Source organism: Arctopsyche grandis, chromosome 10, assembly GCF_051622035.1.
Source record: "Arctopsyche grandis isolate Sample6627 chromosome 10, ASM5162203v2, whole genome shotgun sequence".
Classification (NCBI taxonomy): domain Eukaryota; kingdom Metazoa; phylum Arthropoda; class Insecta; order Trichoptera; family Hydropsychidae; genus Arctopsyche; species Arctopsyche grandis.
In genome coordinates this window covers 28,590,749-28,618,700 of record NC_135364.1, presented here as the reverse complement: position 1 = coordinate 28,618,700, position 27,952 = coordinate 28,590,749, and the positions used below count along the sequence as shown (strand labels likewise).

The 27,952-nt window shown below is 34.8% G+C and overlaps 1 protein-coding gene across 1 annotated transcript; it reads right to left on the bottom strand.

Moving 5' to 3' along the window:
- Positions 1-593: 593 nt before the first annotated feature.
- LOC143917815 (fatty acid synthase-like) lies at positions 594-22,522 on the bottom strand. The gene is made up of 39 exons (XM_077439408.1): positions 22,358-22,522; positions 22,077-22,269; positions 21,838-21,958; positions 21,552-21,755; positions 20,053-20,333; positions 19,821-19,963; positions 19,390-19,593; positions 19,110-19,303; positions 18,823-18,969; positions 18,581-18,750; positions 18,354-18,505; positions 14,604-14,787; positions 14,303-14,451; positions 14,048-14,232; positions 13,674-13,793; positions 10,776-10,897; positions 10,508-10,698; positions 9,932-10,101; positions 9,595-9,855; positions 9,403-9,523; positions 9,023-9,310; positions 8,732-8,953; positions 8,441-8,662; positions 8,211-8,366; positions 8,012-8,142; positions 7,774-7,924; positions 7,526-7,697; positions 7,342-7,454; positions 6,189-6,350; positions 5,899-6,104; positions 5,663-5,818; positions 5,335-5,586; positions 5,110-5,263; positions 4,827-5,034; positions 4,602-4,752; positions 4,361-4,529; positions 4,112-4,285; positions 3,819-3,921; positions 594-1,335 (listed from the first exon to the last, which is right to left on the bottom strand). Exons 1-39 carry the CDS (start codon positions 22,520-22,522, stop codon positions 821-823), a joined length of 7,182 nt encoding a protein of 2,393 aa, XP_077295534.1. The 3' UTR covers positions 594-820.
- Between the last annotated feature and the right edge of the window lie 5,430 nt (positions 22,523-27,952).

Genomic DNA, 27,952 nt, shown 5'->3' with positions numbered 1-27,952 from the left:
TGACAAATTTTTGAAAGCTTATGGTGCCTCTATTATATTTTTCTGTTGACACAGATGGTTGTATTTCTTTTTATTTGATTGAATAAACTTTAGACAAATAAAAAAATTATAACTGATTAACATATCACTTTTAACTTCGGCAGTATTAGCAAATAACTGTGAGGTTTTGGTGTTTTTAAAAATCTTTAAAAATGAAATAAAAAAAAAACTGTAAGACTTTGGACAAAGGTATGTGGGGCTTAAAATGTTCTAAATTATATGAGCTATCAACCCTTTAAGGCTTTGCACTTAGCTACCAAACACCCTGTATAATATTCCAAATATATTATTCCTTAACCACAAATCATTTAATGAAATAGTATTATATATGTACATATATAAATAAATACATATGTATTATGGTATATGCTGTATGTAGAGTTGAATGTTTGTTAATCTGCACATGTACATAATTCTACTACCAAATTCAGAATATTATATCATTAACTGTAAATACTTTTCAGAAGAGCTTGGGCAATCTTAGAATATATACATAAATATTTATATACAATAATATTTTACCGTTGTCCATTATATAATAAAATAAAATAAATCAGTTTGTGTTGTTTATTTTATAATAATAAAATTGAAATTTGCAATTTTTTTTCATAATACACATACAATATTCAAAATATATTATTCCTTAACCACCAGTCATTTAATGGCATAGTATAAAAACTTAAGTATAACACTTCAAGATAATAACAATAAACTTTGATTATTTGAACAAACTACATATGTACATTCGTTGATTTTTCTGTATACTTACAGAACGGTGTTTTTATAAATCTGCCAAAAATCTGTTAATAATATTGGCACAGTCCTTATTTTCGAGTATAGTCACGTGGTTTCCTTCCAGCAAATGCGTTTGAATTGGCTGCTCTACGTATTTCTGCAGACAGTACTGCTCATCAGTAACTACTCCAATGGGAAAGTCCTTCGTCCTCAGCAGGATGACTTGTGACTTCAATTTATAACTTACGGTACCGTCGTATGCCAATATAGAGAGAACTCGACCAAATACGGCTCTAACCGCACCTTTCTGATAATGCTTCGAGTACTTGACGCTTTCCGGCACATATTTTATAAAACTTTCAACTTTATTGTCCCACGTGTCGGCTGCTAGCAGGGATGTGTATAATGGTTTCTTGTCCATTTTTGGTGCTAAGAGGTCCATGATGTGACACAAGAAAGTGTCTTGCATGACGTTCAACTTTGACGTGTTTAAATTGGCTTTGCCAATCTTTTTCAAAACATCTGGAGAGCCGTCGACGCAAAATACGCGTCCAATGTGACCTACATATGTAAAAGCATAAAAAAAAGAGTTTTTTTAAAAACAAGATTTATATTAGTTTTACATAAAAAAATAACAAAACAATATATAAAAATAAATATAAAAAATGTCGCATGACTGCATAGTACATTCAATTTGGGTTTTTCCTCAGAATTCTGTCTCGATTGTTTTCATTTTTTGTTTTCGGTTATGGCGCACTTTAGGTACTCGATATTTGATACAATGCAAGTATTTAAGGCTCGACAGTTTTTTGTTGGGCGTCATCGCAAAAAAAAATGGATAACTCGAAACAGATGTCGATTGTTTTAAAATCAAAAACTATTATGTTATTCAAAGCAAATCCTTCTATACGTGAAATATCTCGTCGAGTGAAATTTGGAGAGAGCTCAGTTCGTCGATTTTTGAAAAAATATTGAGACACTGTTACTCTGGGGAGGAAACCTGGGATCGGAAGATGACGTGTGACCAGTGTTCGCGAAGATCGTCGTATCAAGAACATAATGCTAGAAAATCCATTCAAAACAGCGGTAGAAATTCCAGCAGAGCTTCAAGCATCAGATCATGTAACATATCATAAGTAAAATTAATATATGATGTCTTCAATTATAGTAGTATTTTAACATATTGTTACGTACGCCGCGGATTAAGCGAATAGAATCCCAGAGACTATGTGACCGTTCAAGGGCTATCTGTTATCGGATTAACTAAGTGCTTGCACTTACTTCCAGGATTATATCTATTATATCATCTTCCAGGATTATATTATTATTTGTAATGCATCATGTCTCTTATTTGCTGACGACGTTAAATTATTTTTTGCTGTCAAGGATGAGAGGCAAGCCTCTCTCCTTCAAGCTGATATTAACGCTGTCTTGGAGTTCAGTTCTAGTTTAGGCCTTGAACTTAATTTAAATAAATGTGCAATTATGAGCTATGGACGTGCACATTCTCTCTATTGTCACGGATATTCCATTAGATCCGTCTTGTTGAAGCGTGTGGAATATATGGTCGATTTGGGTATCACTTTTGATCCTCAACTCACCTTTCACAACCATATCAAGAATGTTGCTGACGATTCCTTTCGTCGACTTGGATTTGTTTTGAGATATGCAAGATTATTCTCCAATCCTTTGTCTTCTCGCTTGCTTTTCAATTCGCTTGTGAGAAGTAAGCTAGAGTATAATGCGATTGTGTGGAATCCGCATGAAGCAAATTACTCTCTGATGATTGAGAAAGTGCAAAAAGCATTTCGTCGTTTCCTATATAGGAAAGAATATGGGTATTACCCATATCTCTACCCCACTCCTTTCCCTTTGGGCATGCTTGGGTATAATTCCCTTGAACTTCGGAGAAACTTCTCATTAAGTCGTTTCGTTCTCCTGCTCTTACGTGGTAATACGTCATGCCCGTTGTTGCTGGAGCAGTTGGGACTTTATGTCCCTAATCACTATGTGCGTGGTAGACATCATCATTTGCTGGCTGTACCTCCTGCCCGCACAGTCCTTTTTCGAATGGCTCCTATTCCAAGAGCTATTCGACTTCTTAATGAAATCGTTGCTGCCGAGACTGAATGTGATATTTTCCACCTTAGTGAGCGTAAATTGTCGGAAATTACTCTAACCCATTTATCTGGTAGTCTGCGCTCATCATTGTTTTCATGATTGATTGTGATTTATGAGTGAAATTTTGATTAACTCTCTTCCATTTGGGCCTTACAGGGATGTTTTGTATTTGTAGTTGTTTCTTAAAACAAATAAATATCTGGACTCTAAGTGCATTTAGGCTAAACAATGACCGTTATTAGGCTTTTCTCAGAATCGGTACGGGGAGACCCAATGTCGTGGAAATACCTATCCGAATACGTGGCTATACAACAGGTAAACAGATTAGACGTCCTGAGAGATCGACCCTTTATATGGCGGTACGTAGGCGATATCAGGGCATTCTGGACTTGCCAGTGCGTGTATCTCCTTAATCAATAAATGCTGTGAAACGACTGTTGGCCTTTTACTTGGATCCTCCACCCACCCCTACGCAACAATATAATGAAATATCGGCGCGATGTATTGAGTGAAGGAACAGCGGTCGACAACCTCTGCCACAGGTGTCACTAAATGCCATAAGATACATATAGTGAGAAAATGATAGAGTTAGAGACGTTTAAATAATTAAAATTTGATTAAAAGAGTGGAGCCGGTAAGTCAAACAAACGAGGCTATTAGCTATTGGTAGTGGGTGAGTTGTCACCTTCACCAAAATTTTTGGGTTCTCAAACTTGTTTATTACGATTATATATCAACTTAGCGGACCAAATTGAAATCTCTATCGGCGGCCAAATCTCACAAAATGGCAAAACTTAAAAGTGATCGGAAGAATGTAGGAAGTTTGTCAGATTTTACAAGTGAAACTAATAAAAACCTTGTAAAAAATGTGTTGAATTATATGGAATAGAATAACCATAATATGAGAACCAGGTTAAACGTACCCTCTTTTTCTAAAATATTTGCAACTTCTAATGCTATGACGACGCCAAAAGAATATCCCAGTAGTGTAAATTCGGCCCCGGGAGTCAATCGGGATCTGATGACCTAAAATCATTAATAAAATTAACGTTATTTACAAATGAGTCTGTTAATTATCATTGTATTGAACATCACATGATGGTCTTATTTAAGTAAGAACTTTATTTTGTAAGATATACGGATTTCAAATTACATATACTTGTAAGAAACGACTAGAATAATGTGTAAAATATCATACGAAAGGAGCAAAACCTACCGTTAGAAGTCGGTTAGCGGTATCTTTAATGGTCTCATCGGGATATTCATATCCTAATTGTAAAACGGTGGCTTGGCATTTGAGTCTTTTGGTAATTGATTCTAGTGTTGTCGCCATTCCCTCAACGCCGGGTATCATAAATATGGTCTTGTCTAATTTTCCCTCAAGATCGCTCTGAAATTGATATTATTTGTATAAAATTTGAGGTTTTCCTATATAAGTTGTATGCACTTTTGAATGTACGCTTACTTCTTTTCCGTCATTAAACATAGTCGTCATGTTGACGAAGGGTTCGGATGCCGTCACCTCGTCTCCCAAATTCCTCATCAATATTTTGAATCCTGTTAAGCCCACTGAAGTCTTGGATCTGGCTAAAATCTTAGCATCTACTTCGCGTTGAGCTGTCAATGCTTGCAGTCTGAATTAATACAAACTTGGTAATTATATATAAGTACATATGTTATCTCAATTTAGTGCAGATGATTTTTACCTAGAGAACGTCAGCGTTCTGATATCTTGTGCCGTCAAGAGAATTTCAAATTCTCTTTCTAGGCTTTGTTTAATTTCTACGGCCATCATGGAGTCCATACCCAATTCGGCCAACGTTGCTTGCATTGAAATCGTCCTAAGATCCTTAATACCTAAATAAGTCAATTGGGTTATTATATTCAGATGCATTTAACACTTTTTTTAACAATAATACATGTTTTATTACCCATAATAGTAGATACAGTATCGACAATGGTGCCACAGTCTGATCCACCGGCTTTCTTTTCAGCGACAACCATTGAACAGAGTACTGGATATTTGCGATGCCTGAGGAATTGATCCAGGACTCGAAGACAATTGGAAATTTTCTGTTGAAGTGTACCACCGATTTCCAATTCGCATTGCTCTTCTTGCATATCCGCTACCAGTCCAACCTAAATAAGATTTGATTGACACTAAATACATATATTCTTATTTAGACATTTTTTAGATGTAAACATGTTAATTACCTCTCCAACGGCACCCCATTCGATAGCTAGTGCTGGAAAACCTGCTTTCAATCGTTCTTCACAGATTCGTTCCATCACTGAATTAGCCATACCATAGTTGGTCTGACCAGCGTTACCTCTACCGCATACGACACTTGAGAATATCACAAAGTCTCTGCAAACATATTCAATGTTATAAATCAAATTTTGTACATAAAGCTTCATCATGTGGATAATAAAGCTTACGTTAAATGAGGACACAACTTCCTGGATTCCACATCGAGGAATTTAGTGGCCTGAGCTTTGGGTACAAATGATTCCTTGAACATCTCAGGCGTTTGATTTTCAAACAATGCATCTTTTAATATTACGGCCAAATTAAAGATAGCCTTAACAGGTCCTAATGTGTTGGCCGTTTTCAATAATTTGCTACAACCCTCTTGTGTTGATATATCGTCTGTTGATATTATTATTTCGGCTCCGTAGTTCGTCCAAGCTCTGAAATTCAACATTTGATCATCATTATAATATTAGACACGTTGAAAAATATCAAACTGTTGAAAAATTGACAAACCGTAGTCTTATGGCTTGGTATCCATTGGAAAGACCTCTTCTGGAGTTGATGACTACTTTTCTAGCGCCTTGCATCACAAGCCAATCAATGAGCTCCAAACCGAAACCTCCGAGACCTCCAATAACGACGTATATATCTTCAAAATAGCATTTATACCTGTGATTAAGTCACAATATTGAATCGTTTCCTTTTTTATACATTTATTTAATAAAATATTTCTGCAAATTTGAAATAACCTTGGGATTGCATTAATTTTTAAGACCTTTGGTTTCGCATTTTTGTCGGGTTCCTCATCTCTAATTTTGATTAAAACTTTGCCCATATGTTTACCTCCTGCCATGTATCTGAAACATTTTTCAATCTCATCTTTGTTGAAAATCACTCTACAGAGAGGTTTCACCGAACCATTTTTGATTCCTTCATATACCAAATTGTTTAATTCCTACAAAAAATATATAAATTTATTTACAAATACATTCAAATAAATTCGTGGATGTAAATTATGGAAATCGCAATTTTCATATACCCTTCTACTATTTGATACTTTTTCGAAGAGGAAGTCCAACATAATACCGTGAATGGACGCGTCTTTCAATAAAAATTGCATGCCGATATTTGTATTGTTGACGATATCGAATTTTCCAATTTCCAAAAAGCGTCCTTTTTTTCCAAGACAACGAATAGAAGCCTATAAACAAGAAATAAGTGTCACTTACTCTGAAATTGAGATTATACGTATACATATGTATTTATGTATCAGTCTTCATTTCATTTAGCATTTCAATTGAATAAAAAAAACATTTGTGTTTTACAAATTTTTACTGGCAGGGCGGGCCGTCCCGAAACGTAGTCTCATCAACGAATTACATCAAACAAAAACACCACCTTCGTGACTGCGAGGTTTCTAATCTAGGGTCGATTCAAAATTCCTCCCAAAGCTGGAAAACCTCTAGGGTATCTGTAAAATCATTGTTAAATGGATATCTACCCAATTCCTGCATTAAATGTTGTCCCGCGCATACCTACTTGGAGCAGTATTCATATTGTAGCGTATGCTAAAAGGAGCCGCCGTTATAATTGGTTTCGAGGATTATCTCCAGTCTTAAGTGCAAGTCGGCTAACAATGAGAGACCCCCAAATGCACTTAGCAGCGGTAACGGGACTCGGTCGCATTCCCGTGGAGTTCTTAGAACTGACAACGCGAAAAGCGTGGGACTGCATATCCGAGTACGTGACTAAACAATGGGGAAGTAACCGGACGTCGAAGATTCCCTGAGCGACCTGTCCTTTATAAGAAGGTACTTAAACCATATGAAGACATTCTGGACGGAGCACTGGCAGTGCGTGTATCTACTTAATCACCAATAAATGCTGTGACATGACTTTGGTCTTTTACTTGGATCCTACCTCTACGCAACAATATTAAAAAAAAAAATAGAGCTTAACGAAGCAAACTCCAAAAGCTTCGAATAGGTAAATCATAATGGTGAGCGTCGACTTAAAAAGTTTTGGTAAATATTATTTTAAAGTGAAAATTATACACAGGGATGTGGGATTCGATTCATGAAGGGACACGTGCCTTTCACCGTGTTTGTTATTCGATGTGCCTAAACAAGCTACTGTTTGGTCGTGGCGTTAAGCATAGAGACAATTTTTTGAGTAATGCAAAATGTACTCACTTGAAGTTTATCATCAGCTAACGAGTTCAGAACGATGTCTACACCTTTACCTTCCGTTTGATACATGATCATTTCTTCAAAAGATGTGTCACGAGAGTTCCCGATACAGTCATCTGCAAATAAAGATGCAGATTTAACAAAACACAAATTCCACTACTAAAACCTATCAGGGATCTCTACATGCCTGTAAGTTGAGGATAGAGCCTTTTGATGGCAGCTCTCTTCTCTGGAGTACCGACTGTAGTGTAAACTTTGCAACCATAATAAAGACAGACGTTGATTGCGGCCTGACCAACTCCTCCAGTACCTGCGTGGATCAAAACACTCTCTCCAGGTTGCATGTGAGCAACCATCATCTAAGCATGACAATCATACAACTTTAGCACTAAATTTAATATTAACAAATCACAAATACAAAATAAGCTTTTTTACCAGTGCGTATAAGACAGTGGAGTAGCAGATGGGAATAGTTGCGGCATCTTCCAACGACCAAGCGTCAGGTATAGGCCAATACATAAAGTCGTCGGGATTCACCACGTTAGAAAGGCCTTTATTCGCAACCAGACCCATAATACGCAATCCACTACAAAAGTTCCACATAACTAAGCATCCTTATGAATATTGGTATCATGCATAATACAAATATTTATATAATTGAACGCATACGAACAGGCTGTTTTTACCGGCGAATTCTAAACCTTGCACGCACTCTTGATTAAGTCTACCCCTGGCCACGGTTTCCACGGGTATCCTACCGATGGCTGTCATAACGTCTCGGAAATTCATAGACGCATAGTATACCTTTAAATCGTGTTCAAAATTGTATAAAACCATAATATTTAAGATACGACATCAAAAATATATCATACATGAACTAAATTTTTATCCTTTTCGGTGTTCAAGTCTCCTTCTATCCACCGCAGACTGGAAAGGTCACCTCTGGTGGTAACGTTTACGTATGCATGGTCTGCTGAGAAATATTGGAGGTCTTCGAGTACTAAATGGCGATAAGTACCCCACTGACCCTACAAAAATGACAAAATGGTTAAAAAAAAAGTCTGTTTTATAATCATCCAGTGACTTACGTCGACGTACATACATCTCTTAAGACATTCATGGAGAGATCCTTGTCGATTTGATCTTCGTAAAGTGGAATGTCGGAATCAAAACGGGGTGCTTTGGGATCCAAAATGACGATACAATTCGCAACTTCACCGCCAGGTTCTCGGCGAAGGCAATTAACGAGACCCAAAATCCCGCTCAACGTTTCGTTTTGAGAAAACAGCATGAGTTTTACATTGTCCTTCATCTTTTCCTTCACCTAATATTTCAAAAATGTCTTTAGATAATGCACTTAGCACATCTCGCATAGATAATCCACTAGATTTACCTCATCGATCCAAAGGAATTGTTCGTCAGATTCCTTGATCTGTATGAACTTAGACGGCTTTGGATTTACTTTTTTTCTTAAAAGCACTATGGTTTCAGTATCTGTTCTCATGGCACTGATGACGTCAATATTTTCGTACCTATCTTTAACGAAAAATGTAGGACTTTCTCTAGAAATGACGAATGCCTTCTTTTTCAAACAGTTGAATGCTTGTTCCAGAACCTGAAACAACAGAAACTGTGTCCAAATCTAACACTTGACAGTATATAAACCCTAAAAATTCTAGAATACCTTATCTCGTTGCATCAATTTGGAGCCGACGAAGAGTAAAGCATTGGTTTCACCAGTTAGCGTTTTGTTTTCTACCGTTACGTTGACTCCAAGATCAAGCTTTTCCTCAGCAATCACCAACAATTCAGCGTGGAGCAAAGGAGTGTCTTCAAAAGCATCTCTGATAAATTTAATTAAAGGCTCAGTGCCAGGTTCAGTAGCAGAATCGATCAGTTCGATCGATTTCACTTTGATGCCTTGCACATTCTCCAGAGCTATTTGAACGTCAGCTCGAACGATATCACTCATCTTAATTAACATACATATATAGGTACATGAAAAAGATCCATATCAATAATATATAAACTGTGGTGTATATGTATATAAACTGATCAACTTACCGTCATGTTATATTTAGGGAAATTCGGAATGAACTCATACTTTTCAAGTACTGGAATTCCTAATGGGTTCCTCTTTGTTATAGGCGAGGCAAGGAGACCTCGTACTTCTACTCCACCAGATCTGACATAATACAAACAATATTATAAGTATGTATGTATAAATATTTGTATCTATAAAACTACAAGTAGTACCTAATGACATTATCTTCATTGTAAACAGTAACCGACAAACACTTGACGTCATTATCAGGAATGGCGGACAGTATAGCATAGTGTTTACTAGAATCGATGCTCAATTTTTCAATTCTCGTTGGAACATAAAGTCCTCTAGAATCGATTCCAATTATTTTAATCTGAAGCATCGCGTCCATGAATGTGACCCAATTATTTATCCACTTTAAAAAGCCATGTGTACCGTCGATATTGCAAGATTGCAGACCTCGAAATGGGCCACTGTAAAGACAAAATTCCAAATTTGACATAATTGTAAAAAGAAAGTTATTTTCAAAAAAGTTGAAAAGTTACATACGAATAGTTGTAACCTCTAAGTCTCATTTCTTTGTAAAAATCTTTGGAAGACACGTTTCTTACGAACGGCCCAGTACTTTCAACTGGTTCTAGTAGTGGTCTGTAATATTGAAAGAGGTCCTTTTTAGCGTAAACTTTTCCCGTTACAATTGCCGCATTACTCTCGATGATCTGTAAAATCAACAAAAATATAGAGTGAAAAAAGAAAAATTTATATGCATTTAAACAATTTAAATCTGACAGCGCGATGGCGGGGTGAAAAGAAGTAAGAAGAGGCTGAAACTACCGATGTGAATGATGAATGTGACGGATAAACATCACCGTGTAATACGATGCATTATTACGATTGTTTTTCACCATCGTAATGACGGATGACACTTCCACTTATATTGATGTATAAACCGAGCAAAATTACAATGTTTGAAAACGATCGGATAAGAACCCAAACTTCGTCACACGACCAAATCAAACGATTTAAGAAGAGGTTAGTATAATTGAAAAGAAAGTCTATTAAAAAATACACACCATCATTTTAACCACGACACAAATATAGAAATGATAGTTAAACAAAACTGACCTCAAAGTTACCACTCCCTCTCTGAATCACGACGATGAACTCCAGTGAGCCTCCTTTTGGTATATTGGTAGCACGTTGGAATCGAACATCCTCAAATACCACCGAAACTTCAGTAAACAGCTCTCCCATCATCATACCAAGAGTTTCCCAAACCAGAACCAAGTAACCAGTGGCAGGATACAGATTACGACCTGAACAAGACATATTCCAAAAGTAATCGCCATTTTCAAAACGTCAACAGTTAAAAAAGAGGTTGACTAAAACGAACCGTCGATTACGTGCCCCGACATATACGCCATATTATATTCGAAATCATCATCGGCGGAAGTCATCGTTATAGTTCTTTCACTTGACTTCATCTTCTCCTGATTTCTGTACGAGGCCACATACCTGAAATTGAATTGCATTCGGTTGTTACTACAAAGTGGTCACATTCATAAATTCTATAAAGAAAATGATGAAATTCTTGGAAAAAAGGCTTGGTGTGAATGTAAAAAGACAAGGAATGCTACTGTAGCCATTGTAAGAAAGGAAAAAATGGAATGCTATGATAGAAATATTGATAAATTAAAGAATGATCTGACAAGAATAAGGAAAACAATAAAAACATTGATTTCAAGTAAGATTGAGCCAGGAACGAAAAAATTAGACATAGATGGAATTGTGTATAGTAGTTAGGGTTTCTGACCCGGGTCGACCCGGGACAGACATTCCCGGGAATTCACAAAATTTTTGTTCTCCCGTGTCCCGGGAATTCTTATCTCGAATCCCGGGAATTGGATTTTAAAAAATCTTGAAAATATACAATATTTTCACGACTCCACGAAGGGAAATAATAAACCAAATACAAAAAAGAATCGTAAAATATTTAGCAATAAGAACAGCGCATTCCCCGAACGTGGAAGTTTTATAAGCATAATGGTTCTGTGCGTTTGGCCAAAATCGTTTCTTGTAATTCTATTTTTGGAAAATCTCATTACCGAAGGACTTGACCTTACCGATGAATTATTCCGAAAATTGAAAATTAAAATCAAAGAAATAAGAGCCTAAAACTGATTTTTTCATACAAATTTTAAACAATTCTAATTTTATACCGAAAAAAACATTCTTTAAATATTGTAATAAAAGCGAATGTATATCCTGCTGTGAAACTATTATGAAGAGAGTATATCCTTCTTGTATTGACGATTCCGGATGAAGATGAAACAATTATATGTTTGACGATGAATGAAGAATGAAATAAGGAGTTATCAAAGACAAATATACAAAATAACGTAAATAAAAATAAACTCGACTTTAAAAAAGAAATTAAAATATACATGATGACAGGAGAAAAAACCAATAAATTAAAAAAAATGTTTTCATCCCTTTAAACAATAAAACCAACTTCGACCGAAACTGAAAGAGTTTTTTCAGGTACTTAAGATAAGCTTTAAATAATTTAAATAATAAGCTACTTTAAATAATTTAACTTTTATAATTACATTTTTTCCAGTTAATAGATATATTATGTATTGTTTACTTTTTTTTATATTTTGTAAATAAATAAATATTTTTTTTATTAATAAAAAATATATTATATTGAAAAAAAAAAGGTTTTTTTACATGTGTCCCGGGATCCCGGGAATCTCGGGAACGATCCCGAGCTCCGTCCCGTGTCCCGGGAATTGAAAAAGTCCAGGAATACAGAAACCCTAATAGTAATAAAGTAATTATGGCAGATAGGTTGAATGAGTTTTTTCTATATACATAGTGTTAGAGATATTGTATGTAGATTCAATACAGGTTGGGTCTCATCATCATTATCTTTATAATAGTTTTGATAATTTATCTACAGCGATAAATAAATTTAATTAATTTGAACTTATAAATAATAAGGAGTTGAATGATATTTTGAATGGTATGAAATCAGTAAGTAGTATGGATGATTTAACTGTGGAGGTTTTAAAACAAGCATGGACTCATATAGGTTTAATTTTATTAAAATCAATTATTTTATCATTACAGGCACGTATTGTCCCAGATACGGGCACGTATTGTCCCAGTGGCCACCGTTGTGCCAGTGGCAAAGGTACCGGGTACCTTTAAGGCCAATGAATTGAGACCCATTCATATGTTACCTGATATTGAAAAGTTATTAGAATAAGTAGTTATAAATCAATTGAAAAAATTTGTTGTTATAAATGATTTGTTTGACTGAGGAACAATCTGGTTTTAGAAAGCGACATTCAACTAAAATTGATCATTTCTAGTTGGATGGGAGCGATAGATGATTCTAATAAGGTGGTTGCAGCTGTATTCTTGGACTTAAGTATTAAGTATTAAGTTGGTTTGAATGTTATCTGAATAATAGAAGACAGAATGTAAAAATCAATGAAAGAGTTTCTAAAAGTTTGATTGTTCCATGTGGAGTACCACTGGGTTCTAAATTAGAACCTCTGTTGTTTATTTTATATATTAATGATTTGGTAAAAGCATTTGATGTATGTAAAGTTCATATGTTTGCGGATGATACGTTAGTTTATATTGTAGGTGATGATATGCAAGTTATGAGTGCTATTTTATGTAGGGAATTACAGTATGTTAGTGATTGGTTATGTGAGAATAAACTGAAAATGAACTTAAGTAAGACTAAGATGATGTGGATGAATAATAAAAGCGTTGTGAGGGATGTGATTATGGATGGGAGAGTGGTAGAAGTAGTAGATGATATTAAATATTTGGGCATTTATTTTGATTCTAAATTAAGTTTTAAGTTGCACGCAGTTTATGTAATTAAAAAAATGGCAAAAAAAGTTGGTGTACTTTTTAGGTTAAGAAATTTATTTAAAAGAAAAGTACAAAATTATCCCTTTGTTTGGTTAAAAATTTCTTCCCCCGCCCCCTTTCTCCCCTTTCATAACATTCCTCACATCACTCTTCCATCTGTGCGACACACGAATACAAAATGCGCATCAAAATGTCAGAGATCAAGTGCACTTCCAAAAACAATCAATAAGCGTCAAAACTGTGACAATGCCAAAGCGTTTCATTTCAAAGACTCCCCCCTCACTAAAAAAGTAAATCTTCAAAATTTTTAAACTTTTTCATTTCTGATGGGATTTTTGTCATCGCAGTTTGGTCTCAAAACACTTAAAATATGTAATTAAGAATAATTAAATCTCACCAATCTCCACTGTGGTCCCATTCAACCTGATGAGAAATTATCGGAGTGCCATTTGATACCGGAAATTCAATTTTAGGATAGAGCTTCGAGAGATGAGGATTCAGTCCTACTTCGTACAACCTACATAGTATAAAACAATTGTATGAATTAAAAATCTTTATCATAAATTACTCTTATTGTAGAAAAAGTCTTTCACATATAAAACCCTATATCATTTAAGGCTTTACTATCATTTAAATATTTACAAATATGATCATGTAACAGTAAGAATATGCAATTGCTTCGGAGAAGATACACATGTATAAACATATAATATATGTGTATGTATAATAGATACAAAAAAAATATAGTAAGAAGTAAGAGTGGTCACATACTGGCCGATAGATTGCAATAAAAATTCAACATTGTCATGGTGTCCACGTCTAGCCAAAGATATACTGGTGCATTTATCTTTTAGAGATCTCCTCAGGATGGCTTGGAGCAGACCATGCGGGGCAATTTCAATAGTGATTGCATTTTCGTGGATCAATTTCGAGGCTTCGTCAAAAAGCACGGGATTCTGCAAATATCAAGCATGCGAGTAAAATATTGAAACTTTTTCAATTTGAGGTCAAAAAAAGTCTCATCACCAGTAAATTGTTTGTGTGGTATTCGGCAGAAGAGTATTGAGCTGTATTTTCTTTCCATAAATGCTCCGGTACTGACGTGGAGACCCATTTAGGGCTTCTTTTTCGAGGTTCCGGAATCACGTGACGCAGATACTTCAACAGAGTAGGCCCTGAAAATAGATAAGTCAGTATAATATTTACATTTATTTGAATTTTATGTAATTAAACACATCTTCAAACGAGTGAAAGTTCAATTAGAAGACATCAAAATAACAAATTTTAATCGCTAAAGCAAACAATTATCTAGCTAGATATTACATACCTGTTTCTGCGATGTATCTCGAGTGATAGGCGATGTTGGAACAAAGCACCTCTTCAACGAAAACTCCTTGACTTTGGAGATGCTCTATGAACACCTTCATTGAATCTGTAGGTCCTGAAATGGTGCTGTAATCAGGTCCATTGTGGCATGCTATATCAATGTCAGCTAAACATATATTCTTCAACTAAAAAGATCAAAGTTTTTTTATGAATATTTTGAGCAATAAAAAAAGAAGAAGCGTTCTCCACCTAAAAATCGTTGTTTATATTTATTTCTGATATACATACATACATATGTTATTATTTAGTATACATATATCTTACAGTTGAAGTGTATCTTCCTATTGTAATCTGTTTTGACTAGTTGGAATCTATCCCATTTAACCTGGTGCCAACTACCGTTAGGGCATCAGCACACTTACATACGTTGAGGATTATATTCCAACTGGTCAAAATATAATACTACTGAAAATAGAGTTCTACTAGCAGCATGGACTAGCAGACCTTGGTTTGAAACGAAACGATGACGATTATCAGAGTTTGCCAATTTTTCTGATTTTCATTGAAACGATTCCTTCAAAATTGACTTTCCTTCCCCATTTCTTTCGCGAAATCTTGAGTTATTGTGTTATATCTCAGGTTTTGCCAGGTTTCTCTAGATAAATCTCTCTTTGGATATTTATTGTATATATAATTTCTTATAGTTACATGAAAATTTTACTGATTGTATTGTATACGATGTTTGCAATGTCTGACATCTATCAAGTCAAACTTCATGTATGAATTCATGTATGGTTTCGAATTATGTAATAATCATGTATTAAATATATATAATTTCTTGAGTCTTAATCTATTCAGCACACTCTGTTAATCTGTTATGTGTTCATGATTAATTGATGTAATAAACAAAATAAAATAATAAAAAATAAAATAACTTAGTTGGTACCAGATCAGATAGAAAGGTTAGAATTTTCGTGAAAACGTTAATCGACTAGTAAACTGAGTAGAGTAGTCACATTTTTGTTTTGAACATTCTTAAAGTTATCTTAATACGATACTCATTTCCATTGTTTTTATATCGAGCAAATATTTATTTATTTAATAGTTTTGGACCATTGTGGCATTACAGGAAGAACCAAATGCGCCACAATGGCCTAAATTTGAAAAAGATATAAAAACATGATATAAAAACAAGTAAACTGTAAATAAAGGAAAAAAGCAAAACCAGAAAACATGGTAAAATAAAATAATAAAAAAAAAAAGTAACAGAAGGAAAATAATACATCATTCAGAGAGAAAAAAAAATAACAAAAGTGTAAAAATTAAAAATAAAATCCATAAATCCCATTCTTTGTTTACACTGAACAAAATTAAAATAGTACATAAAAATATACAAAGGAGAAAGAAAAAGTAAAATAAAATAAAACAAAATATGAATAAAAAATAAAATCACAGCGAGGCCCAAATGGAAGAGAGTAGATTAAGATTCCACTCATTCATCACATTCAAATTAAGAAAGTAATGATGAGCGCAGGTTACCAGATAAATATGTTAAGTTAATATCCGATAATCTACGCTCCCCAAGGTGGAAAATATCACATTCTGGGACAGCAGCAACGATTTCATTGAGAAGTCGAATAGCTCTTGGAATAGGAGCCATTCGAAAAAGAGCTGTGCGAGCAGCAGGTACAACCATCAAATGATGATGTCTACCACGCACATAATTATTAGGGACATAAAGTCCCAACTGTTCCAGCAACAACGGGCATGGCGTATTACCACGCAATAGCTGGAGAACGAAACGAATTAACGAGAAGTTTCTCCGAAGTTCAAGGGAATTATACCCAAGCATGCCCAAAAGGAAAGGAGTAGGATAGAGATATGGGTAGTACCCATACTCTTTCTTATAAAGAAAACGAAGAAATGCTTTTTGCACTTTTTCTATAATAAGAGAGTAGTTGGCTTCATGCGGATTCCACACAATTGCATTATACTCTAGCTTACTTCTAACAAGCGAGTTGAAAAGCAAGCGAGAAGACAAGGGGTTGGAGAATAATCTAGCATATCTCAAGACAAATCCAAGTCGACGAAAGGAAACGTCAGCGATTGTCTTGATGTGGTTGTGAAAGGTGAATTGAGGATCAAAAATAATACCCAAGTCGACCATTGATTCCACGCGCTTCAACAATACGGATCCAATGGAATATCCGTGACAATAAAGCGAACTCGCACGTCCATAACTCATAATGGCACATTTACTAGTATTCAGTTCAAGCCCTAAACTGGAACTGAACTCTAAAACAGCGTTAATATCAGCTTGAAGGAGAGAGGCTTGCCTCTCATCCTTAACAGCAAAGAATAGTTTAACGTCGTCTGCAAACAAGAGACATGAAGCATTGCGTAGTACTTTAGGGAGGTTATTAATGACTATTGTAAATAGTAAAGGGCCTAAGGTAGACCCCTGAGTTACACCAGATCGCGTAAAAAATGAAGGAGATTCATAAATACCATATCTAACAAATTGCTTTCTATCACTTAGATAAGAAGCAAAGAGTTTATTAACGCATTATTGAATTCTAAAACATAAGTAAAAACATCAGATTTGTCAAAACTCAGTTGTTATATTACAACTGGCGCACATTGTTAAAAAGGCATTTGCGCTTCTAGATATATAATTTACTAGTAGAATTTTATTCAAATACGAATGACCTAAAACGCCAGTTGGAATATATTACAACTGAAAATATACTTCGACTGTAACATATATGTATGTACATACATATGAAGACTTCAATCTGGGTGATTCAAGTCTATATGTAAGTATATCTTGAATATTTCAATGAAGGTTTGAATTGTTATTTGAACCATGATATGCATTGTACATGCTATAACGTGGGAACATGAGAGACAGTATCCACAAGTGGGTTTGTGGGTGACCAATAGAAACACCGGATTAAGCAAATGGGACTAGTAAATGCCCGACCTAATGATAAGCTAGAGTTCTCACATACCTGGGCGAGTTCAGGCATAAACAATAGATTCGCCAGGGTAGACCTTTATGTGCCTTAACAATGCACACATTTCTGTGTGTATTGTTTAGGCACACACGTGTAAAAGATCGGGGAATCTTTTCTGCATCGTCTTTTTATAAGGAGGTACACACTGTAGATAAAGTATTCTGGAGTGAGCGGTGGTTCCGTATGGACCTCCCGAATCGTTGAATAAATGCTGTGAAGTGACTTCGGCTTTTCATTTAGATCCCGAACTCACCCCCACGCAATAATACTGTTACGTACACGGCCGAGTAGTTGCAATCGGATTAGGCCGAGTAGCATCCTCTAGACTGTGTGACCGTTATAATTGGTTTCAAGGATTATCTCTAGACTCTAAGTGCATGTAGGCAAAAAAATGGCCACCGAAGTGACCGCCATTTGGTCCCTTCGCAGAAGTGACCGATACCGTGGGACTGGGTGTCGTGGGAATACATATCCGGGTACATGCCTAAACAATAGGGAAGTAACCGGATGCCTTGAGCGACCGACCCGTTATAAGGCGGTACTTAGGCGATATCAAGATTTTCTGGACGGAGCACTGCCAGTGCGTGTATCTCCTTAATCACCAATAAATGCTGTGAAACGACTTTGGCCTTTTACTTGGATCCTCCACCCACCCCTATGCAACAATACTATGAATGTGCATAGATACGTAACCATTTTCATAACAAATCAATGTGTAGAATTTCAAAACTTACATCGCGGTATCCCAAGCCCACAATGGCCATCGATCCTTTAATTATAAGTGTTTCGATACTGGCCAGACCTTTGGAGTAGGCTGCGAGAATCATTTGTTCGGCTGTGAAGCAACCGTCTGCGTAGGCGCATCCCAGCTCACCAGCACCGTGGCCTGAAAATGAAGGTTTAGAAGATAATTGAGTCAGAACTTCTTAAGAATTCTTTAAAAATGCCTATACATATATACCTATCAAATGGTCAGCTTCGATTCCAATTGATTCCAAGACATCACACAGTCCAATTTGGATTGCAGCAATACCCACAAAGGAGTGCAGGATGTTATTGTAAACATTCGGATTTGGATCTGTGATGATACGAGTAATGTCGATGCCTTTTGGGTACAAGACTTGGTGACATCTAAAAAAATAAATGTATTTTCAATCAGCATGTAGGTCTACAAAGATCTGTACCGAATACTAAAACACATACCTATCGATGGCAGTGGCAAAGACTGGAATTCTCATTAGCTTAGACCCCATACCAGCCCACTGGGAACCCATTCCACTGAACACAAACCAAATGGGACGCTTCACCTCTGGGAAGTATTGTACTTCACGGGACACTCGCATGATGTTGCTCTTGTTTCCTGAAAAATCAACATATGGTCTTCGTTTCGACACGGATACTTTCCCAAATCCTTTTTTAATCCAAGTTTCACTTAAATAGTGATGATCCGAAATTACAAGATATAATATATTCTGGTGTACATATTTTACTCACTCAGAAGTGTGTATCCCCTGAAGGAATGACGTGATATATTGTCCTCGTAGATGTCGTGCAGGAGACGAATGTGTTCAGCGTCTACTGGTCTTGACTCAAGATCGTCTAGAATACGATTGACAGCTGATTCTGTCCTACCAGATATGCAGACCAATCTGGGTAAATCGTCCTTAGGTGCGCCTCCATTTACCTATTTTATTTTTGATTACTTCAATTAATTTCTCTAAAACTCATACTTTCCACGAAGTAATTTACACTTCAAAAAAAATCACTGACCTTTGGTTTGGCGAAGTTTTTGAGCAGGACGTGAGCATTGGCTCCTCCGAATCCGAAACTGTTGACTCCAACCATTCCACGATTCCACGACTCTTTTTCGCAGACTACCGTCATCCTACCTTCTAAAAGGGATGATACACCCTCCCTAGGAGTTTTGTAGTTTAAATTGGGTGGGATATAGCCAGAATCGTAGGCTAAGCACATCTAAAATATACGAAAAATTCTCAGAAATGAAGTTGTGTCCAAGAGAAAACTTCATTTCACAAATTATTGTATTATGAAAAATTATTTTCTAATGACAAAACTTCACTTGCAAATTATGGCATACAATTTACGACAACTTTCAAAACCAGTAACCTTAATTGGTCTGCTTAAAAAAGTAAAGTGAAATAATATTTCATATAAAAATTAATATTTTTTATAAATAATACCTTGATAATGGAGCAAAGACCGGAAGCCGCTTCACTATGTCCGATGTTTGATTTGATAGATCCAATTTTCAATGGAGTAGTTCGATCGGTACAGAAGATCTCATCGAGAGCCAACAACTCCTCAGGATCACCTACTCTGGTACCTGAAAAACAACACAGTTTCAAAAAAAACCCTTTTGGATTTCAGAAGTGCTAGGTATAAATTACTCAGGTATTCATATTGTATGTATACCCGTTCCATGTCCCTCGACAAATTCCAACTCGGTCGGATTCACGTTGCACTCCTTGTAGAATTCAGATAGTAGGATTTTTTGAACATGTCCTGCAGGATAGGTGATGCCCTGCTCCTTGTACCCGTCACAGTTGGTTTTGGCATGCAGAATTTGAGCGTACACTCGTTTGGCAACTTTGGCCTTTTGAAGGAAAATAACGGCAGCGGCTTCTGACCTGACATATCCGCTGGCATCGTTGTCAAAAGACCTGCAACGACCTTCTCTTGATAGGACACCTAATCTAAAATGTAAAAATACATTTAAAAATGTATTTATTATTGAAGTTCAAAATACTCTACTGAGCATCCGAAAAAATCGGAAATATATCTAATCATCGTTTATCGAAAGCGTACTCAATTGTGGATTTTGGCATAATTAATGACCCAAGGATTATATTATTCCAGCATTAAATTGTATTTTGAGCATGTACAAAGTAAACGCAAATAATGCCAGGTAGCATTGAAAAAAAATGCATTGAACATGGGTCGTGTAATCCGTATCAATGTTTATAAAGACTGGTTTACACCGGAATTTCTGAATTTATAACCGTAGCAGAATGTTTTGATGGAAACTGCTGAGTATTTTAGATTGTGGCTTGGCATTTAGATTGTGAGCATTGCATTTTAACAACAATGAAGAAGATGGAACTAGTTTTGGAAAAATACATTTATTAATATACACTTCTTTTGTTTATTTTATATTGTTGCAAGATATATTAGAGAGTCTAAACACACCTTTACCAAACTTGAAATCCTCGACGGTAATTATCAACGAGTGGTGATCTAGGCAATATACCTCATTTCTATTGGATTTCTAAATAATTTCAAAATTTCAGCGTGGCGGGCTTTCAACGAAATTACGTCTGTACTCAAAGGGCTAAACAATATTAAAAAAATGAAATTAATTAATTGTTAGAATTTATTTGGATTTTAAGTAACCTAGTGACTTTTGGCCCACTTTGTATTATATGTTATACATATATACGATTCAAGTGTATGTACATATGTATGTATATGTATATCGCTTTTCGATTTTCGATTTCAAATCGCATCGGATGCGCGTGCATTGGGCGTGTGGCGTGGTAAAATAAAAAGAGATCGAAAATAATTTATAAAATAATAACTCAATATCACGTATGAAAAATATATGTATGTACATATGTACATATATGTACGCATCGGTCGTTGTCATAGTTTGTAGCCATGGAGATATCGTTTTCGACAAATAATATGTATAAATTAAAGCAAAAAATCGATACTATCGGTATTTCTTTTTTAATACCGGTATTACCAAAGGCTTATTTTGGGTCAAATACCGATACTACCGGTATCAGTACTTTCGGTATTGCAATCCCTAGGAGTAAGCATTCAGGTCACAGCGGTCAATACTTGTTTTTATAAAAAAGTAAATAAACCTGATTGCAAGGAATTTTCCAACTTGAAAAAAATATATTGCAAACCTGGAAAACAGTAGAGATACATAGGGATGCAGACACAGATTGGAACCACCTACGATGGCGGAATCACAATGTCCATCTCTGATAGCCCGGTAAGCGTGTTCGACAGCATACATAGAACTGGAGCAAGCACTATCTACACTATAAGATGGACCAGTGCATCCAAGCCATTGAGAAATCCGATTGGCCAACATAGCACGCGAACAACTGCAGAAGAAAAAAAAATAATTTGAAATGTAGTTTATTTGATTAAATTCAAAAAAATAATTTCAAAATTCAAAAAGCTCACCCGGTAACACCAAAACCATTTGCTTGCAGCTTGTCGTAAAACCAAGTCTTTTCAGACTCTGAGACGCAGTTGCCAATAAACACACCCGTCTTGGTGTCTCTCAGTGAATTAGGATTCACGCCTGAAACATTATTCAATAAAACTTTTTGCCAATGGAAGAAATGTGCTGAAACTTTTCCCGCTAGTACTGTGCTTTATATGTGTAGAAGTTTAATGATGTACATATATATTATCATTACCGGCATCTACAATGGCTTCGTAGGCTCTCTCCAATAGCATTCTGCACATGGGTTCCATGGAGTCAGCCTCATTGAAACGAAAGCCGAAGAAGGAAGCATCAAATCGATTGACATGATTGACTTTTCCGGTACGTTGGGGTATTTCCGGGTGGCACAATTTCCAACGGCGATCGTCGCCAGATATCAAATCTACCTGGATAAGACGGGACAGAAAAGAATGTGAAAATTTCCTTGCTTAAATTTCTCGTAATGATTCACGCTTCTAACAAAAATACAAATACCTTGTTGAAAAGGTTTTCTCTGAGGTCTACGACGTTGTCGGAGTCGGGAAACAGTCCAGCAATTCCACTGATGCAAATTTCATCTCCCGGTTGAGGATGGGAGAGACGATGGCCGGAAGCGATCGATTCGGCTGATGCTTCATTATATTTCGGTTTTGGTGCCATTCTTCAAATTAAATGATATGGCATAATTTACAATGTTCTAAGGGAGTTAAAAGGATTATACATATCAAAAAATTCATTGGGATTTCTAAATACCCAAAATAAAAGAAGACAAAAGTTCAACTTCCGGTTGTGGAATTTTGTTTACATTTTTATTACTAAATATTACTATGAAAATATTATAACAACAAAAATATCAAGAAGATCGACTCTAAGTTAGTAGATATAGAATGTAAGTATAAATTTTCAGCGTGATTGATTCAGTGGTGTGAAAAAAGACTTTTGGCTAAGCATAATATTTTATCTTAAAAAATATACTATTCACATTTTACATATATAATGTTTTCAAAGTAAAAATCGTCATCCACCTTTTAATAAATACTAAGCCTTCCCCCTTAACCCTTTGAGTGCTGAGCTCTTTTATGTTGAAAGCCCGCCACACTGAAATTTCGCCAAAATTTCCAACTAGAACTATTTAGAAATCCAATAGAAAGCAGGTATAAAAATTGTAACTAATCCAAACAAACCCTAGATAAGAAATTTGAGTTTTGTTAAGGTGTGGTTAGACTCTAATATATCTTGCAACAATATAAAATAAGCAAAAGAAGTCTATTAATGAATGTATTTTTCCAAAACTAGTTCCATCTTCTTCATCGTTGTTAAAATGCAATGGTCACAATCTAAATTCTAAGTCGCAATCTTAAATACTCAGGAGATAGGGATTTCCTTCGGTTAATTCTGCTATGGTTAGAAATTCAGAAATCAGAAAAAACGTTGACAAATGAATGACAAGGATTACACGACCCATGTTTTATGATTTTTTTTCAATGCTATCTGGAAAGACTTAAGCGGGTAGTATTCTTGTTTATTTTGTACATGTTCAAAATACAACGCCTATCGACGTTTTTCAGGCCCATGCACTTATTGGCAAAATGCCGATCGGCTTTGGTCAGCATTCAAAGGGCCAAGAATAAATACATATATTGCGGATTCCAATGTGTACCAGTAGCACAAAGATCACAAAGCTAAGCATGTCGTTTTTAAATAATGAACGATTAAAAAAAAAAATTTTTATCATTCAATGAAAATTGATTGACAAATTAGGGTTCCTTTTGAATTTTTGCTAAAAACTTCCAGTTGACGGATCTTTAATTAATTTAATTTTTACTTGATCTATGTTCGTATGTAGTAACAATAGATGAAGTTTTGTGATCATGCAAAAATTCGAACTCGAGATTTTGACTCATTCAAAATGTGTATTTTGGGGATTTTTTGAACACCATTAGTCCTATCAAACTGAAACTTAGTATTGGTTACTGAAATTATTATGGACACGACGTAAATTTTTTTCAAATTTTTAAGTTTACTGGAAATGGTACCTCCCCTTATATGTGTCCTCTTTTTTTTAAGTTTTTGAATTCAATTATCTCCCAAAGCGCTAACTAAATCAGGCTGATTTTTTTTTACATGTAGTAGAAATAATAATTTTTATAACTTCAAATTTTACGTTATCGTAATATCGTACGTTTCAATATCGAATTTTGTTTTGTGACCTTCTTATATTCCTCAAATACATATATAGATAAAGTCAGGGGTTGGTCACATCCGAATTTTTTACTTTGTGCTATGTCAAAACGGTCCAGTATGAAAGTAAAAGTACATACTGGTTCCGAAAACCTTTTCCCAATCATTTAATATTTTCGTACATCGTATTAGGGATACGAAAAAAATATTTTGCTAATTTGAGAAAATATGATTAACATTGTATGTATGTATTTTCATTCAATAAAAAAATTCGAGTCGGAGTCAGATTTTTAATCAGGGAAGAAAAAAGTACAAAAGTATTCTTTAACCTGATATGATCAGGTTCCCTGCTATGCGAAACACTACTGATATCTACACTGAGCTACTAAGCTTTTATAAGTGCATTCAATATGCAAAAAAATGTGTATTATTCTTTTCATTTGCATAATGTTTAATTTTCAAGAAAAACATTCACATAAAATTGATGTACTACTGTATATACATACATAAATATCCTATAATATTAAATTAGCAAATAAATTCACATCCAAATAGATGAACTATTTCATATAAATATCCGAATAAAGCCAAAGGTTTCTGGGAAAAAAATTGAAAAAACCTCGATAGTAAAAGTACCACTTTATTTACGCACATATGTATAAAATTTGACTTTTAAAATTCGCTAGACAATAGTATAATAGTATTTTACAACAAAAAAAAATTACAATCAATAGAAAAAACATTTGACTATTGATTCCGATACTCACTTTGAGCACATCAATACTAAATTTTGAGTTAAAGACCGCAAAAGCCAAAAAACTATAAAAATCGCGCGTTTGTTTAAACGCTCATATCTCATAAACGATGACTAACCAACAAAAATCATTATAATATTCGAATTCAGTGGGTCAAACTTAGTAAAGATTGGTTAGTTTCCGCTCTGGTAATTTGTTTTGTTGCTCAGTGTTATTTATTCTGACCCTGAATGATATAATTATGACCGTGATGTTATTAAAATTCTGACCGAAATTTGATTTTTATTCTGACCCAAAAATGATTTTAATTCGGACCGTTTAATTTGTTGCCTTTTTTATATACTTTATTATTGCTTTATGTACATGTACATACATATGTACCTATAATTACTATGTAGTAACAATATTTGAAGTTTTGTGATTATGCGAAAATTTGACCCCGTTTTTTTTTGTGTGATTTATTTTAAATGATTCTATTTTTTACTGAAAAATCTAGCTCGGGGCCTGCATTTCGTTATACATACATATATAACGTTATACTTAGCAAATACACAAAAAAGTACATGAACTTTATATAATATTTTCCCACCCAATCCCCACGTATCAATACATGATTAGAAAAAAACAAACGGCAGAGAATTTGTACGCCAAATTGTTTACGTTTCTACGTTTGTGTACAGTTGATACATTTCGTTGAAATTCACCGAATTCTTTGCGATAATCATGCGTGGATTTCCATTTATCATGATGATTTACGCAAAATCCAACGAAAAATGTATTTATTCTGTGTGAAAAAATACAGTAAGCTAATTATAATTGCAAATGATAATTTAAATATTGTGTGAACAATCGAAATTAAATTTTGTAATTTTTTTTATGCTTCCTGTGCGTAAAGGTCAGTGAATATGAATGTAATTTCCTTCTATTATTATAAATAGATACCAGTGACGTGACCTATGGCGTGGGAAACTTGGGTCAAAGGGCCACAAAGGGCCATATACATATATGTAGATATGTACATATGAACATCAATTCATACAAAATTGAAAAATAAAAGTTTACAGAAAAATTCTCGCTACTTTTCATGACCCCTTTCATGAGCTCGAAAATATTTTTTTTTATATCCCAAAATTTGAACACACTTAAGAGGGCTGGACACCAACGCCTTGTCCATACAAACGTATTAGACTTCTCCCTTCCTCAATTATGGCACTAGAGAAATTATTTTTTAATATGCTATGGATATCTAGCATTGGGATGCATCTATCGTTTTTTTTTTTTGATTAGTTATTTTTTATAGGAGCTAGAAGCCGCCAAACATCTATAAAATCGCCTCTTTTTTACACCCATGAAAAGAGTCCAGCGTGCTTATTTAACGGTCGAAAAAAATACGCGCATAGTTGCACAGAAAATAGCTTTCTCATACCGATGATGATTTTTTATTAAAAATTGGTCCAGTTTTGGAGGAGAAAATAGGAGAATACGAAACCTCGATTTTGTCGATTTAAAATACATATTATCTGGTCGAAGCGAAACTGTCGCATTCACTCAATATATATATATATATATATATATATATATATATATATATATATATATATATATATATATATATATATATATATATATATATATATATATATATATATATATATATATATATATATATATATATATATATATATATATATATATATATATATATATATATATATATATATATATATATATATATATATATATATATATATATATATATATATATATATATATATATATATATATATATATATATATATTTATATATATATATTGTCACATTCACTCAATATATACATCGGAGAAAGGAACGGCAACAAAAATACGGTTTCGGGTGCACAGCCCTCTTAAGCTCTACATACATACATACATACATACAGGCTTGAATGAGTTATCGACTCGGCACCGTTTTATTGTTTCCTATTTCTGTGAACGAGCAGCATTTTTACATACCTCTTTTTACTTCCACTTACGATTAAAGAAAAATTGCTATTAAGAAAAAATTTAGCCTTTTATCCGATCGCTTTCATACTTTGCCATATTGCTCATTTCGGCCATCAATATAAGTAAAGGTATCATCCGCCATTGCGATGGTGAAAAACTATCGTATTAGAGACGTTTGAAAATTCTCCCACGAAGATCTGGCTGACGTTTATCTCACACATTCATCATTCACATCGGTAGTTTCATTACTTTTCGCCCTGCCATCTCGCTGTCAGATTTTTCATAATTACAAAAATAAGAGTAAAATGTATTTTTTAATTTTAATCTGTTTTAAGCCGTGTACTCAGTTGACAGACCTAGAGCCCACACCACTGTTGGCAGCCCCATGTTTTTCACCATGTCGTTTCACTGCCACTAATCTTGCCTGCTTTTCAAATTATACCATGTCTAAAGATGACGGTGATCAGCAAGTTGATGTAGCCTAATTTGATTTTCGTAAAGCTTTTGATCATGTCAATAATGACACTCTTCTGATCAGATTAGCTGAAGTGGGCTTTTCTCCACGTCTTCTTAAACTCTTTGCTTCTTATCTTAGTGATAGGAAGTAATTTGTTAGATATGGTATTTATCTGGTGTAACTCAGAGGTCCAATTTAGGCCCCTTACTATTTACAATAGTTATTAATAACCTCCCTCGAGTGTTACGCAATGCTTCATGTATCTTGTTTGCAGGCGACGTTAAATTATTATTTGTTGTTAAGGATGAGAGGCAAGCCTCTCTCCTTCAAGTGGATATTAGCGCTGTTTTGCAGTTAAGTTCCAGTTTAGGCCTTGAACTGAATACTAGTAAATGTGCCATTAGACTGAGATGCGCTCATCATTATTTTCTTTATTTCAATGTGATGAGTTATGGACGTACGCATTCGCTCTATTGTCACGGATATTCCATTGGATCCGTGTCGTTGAAGCGTGTGGAATATATGGTTGACTTGGGTATCACTTTTGATCCTCAATTCACCTTTCACAACCACATCAAGACAATCGCTGACGTCTACTTTTGTCGACTTGGATTCGTCTTGAGATATGCTCGGTTATTCTCCAACCCTTAGTCTTTTCGCTTGCTTTTCAACTCGCTTGTGAGAAGTAAGCTTGAGTATAATGCGATTGTGTGG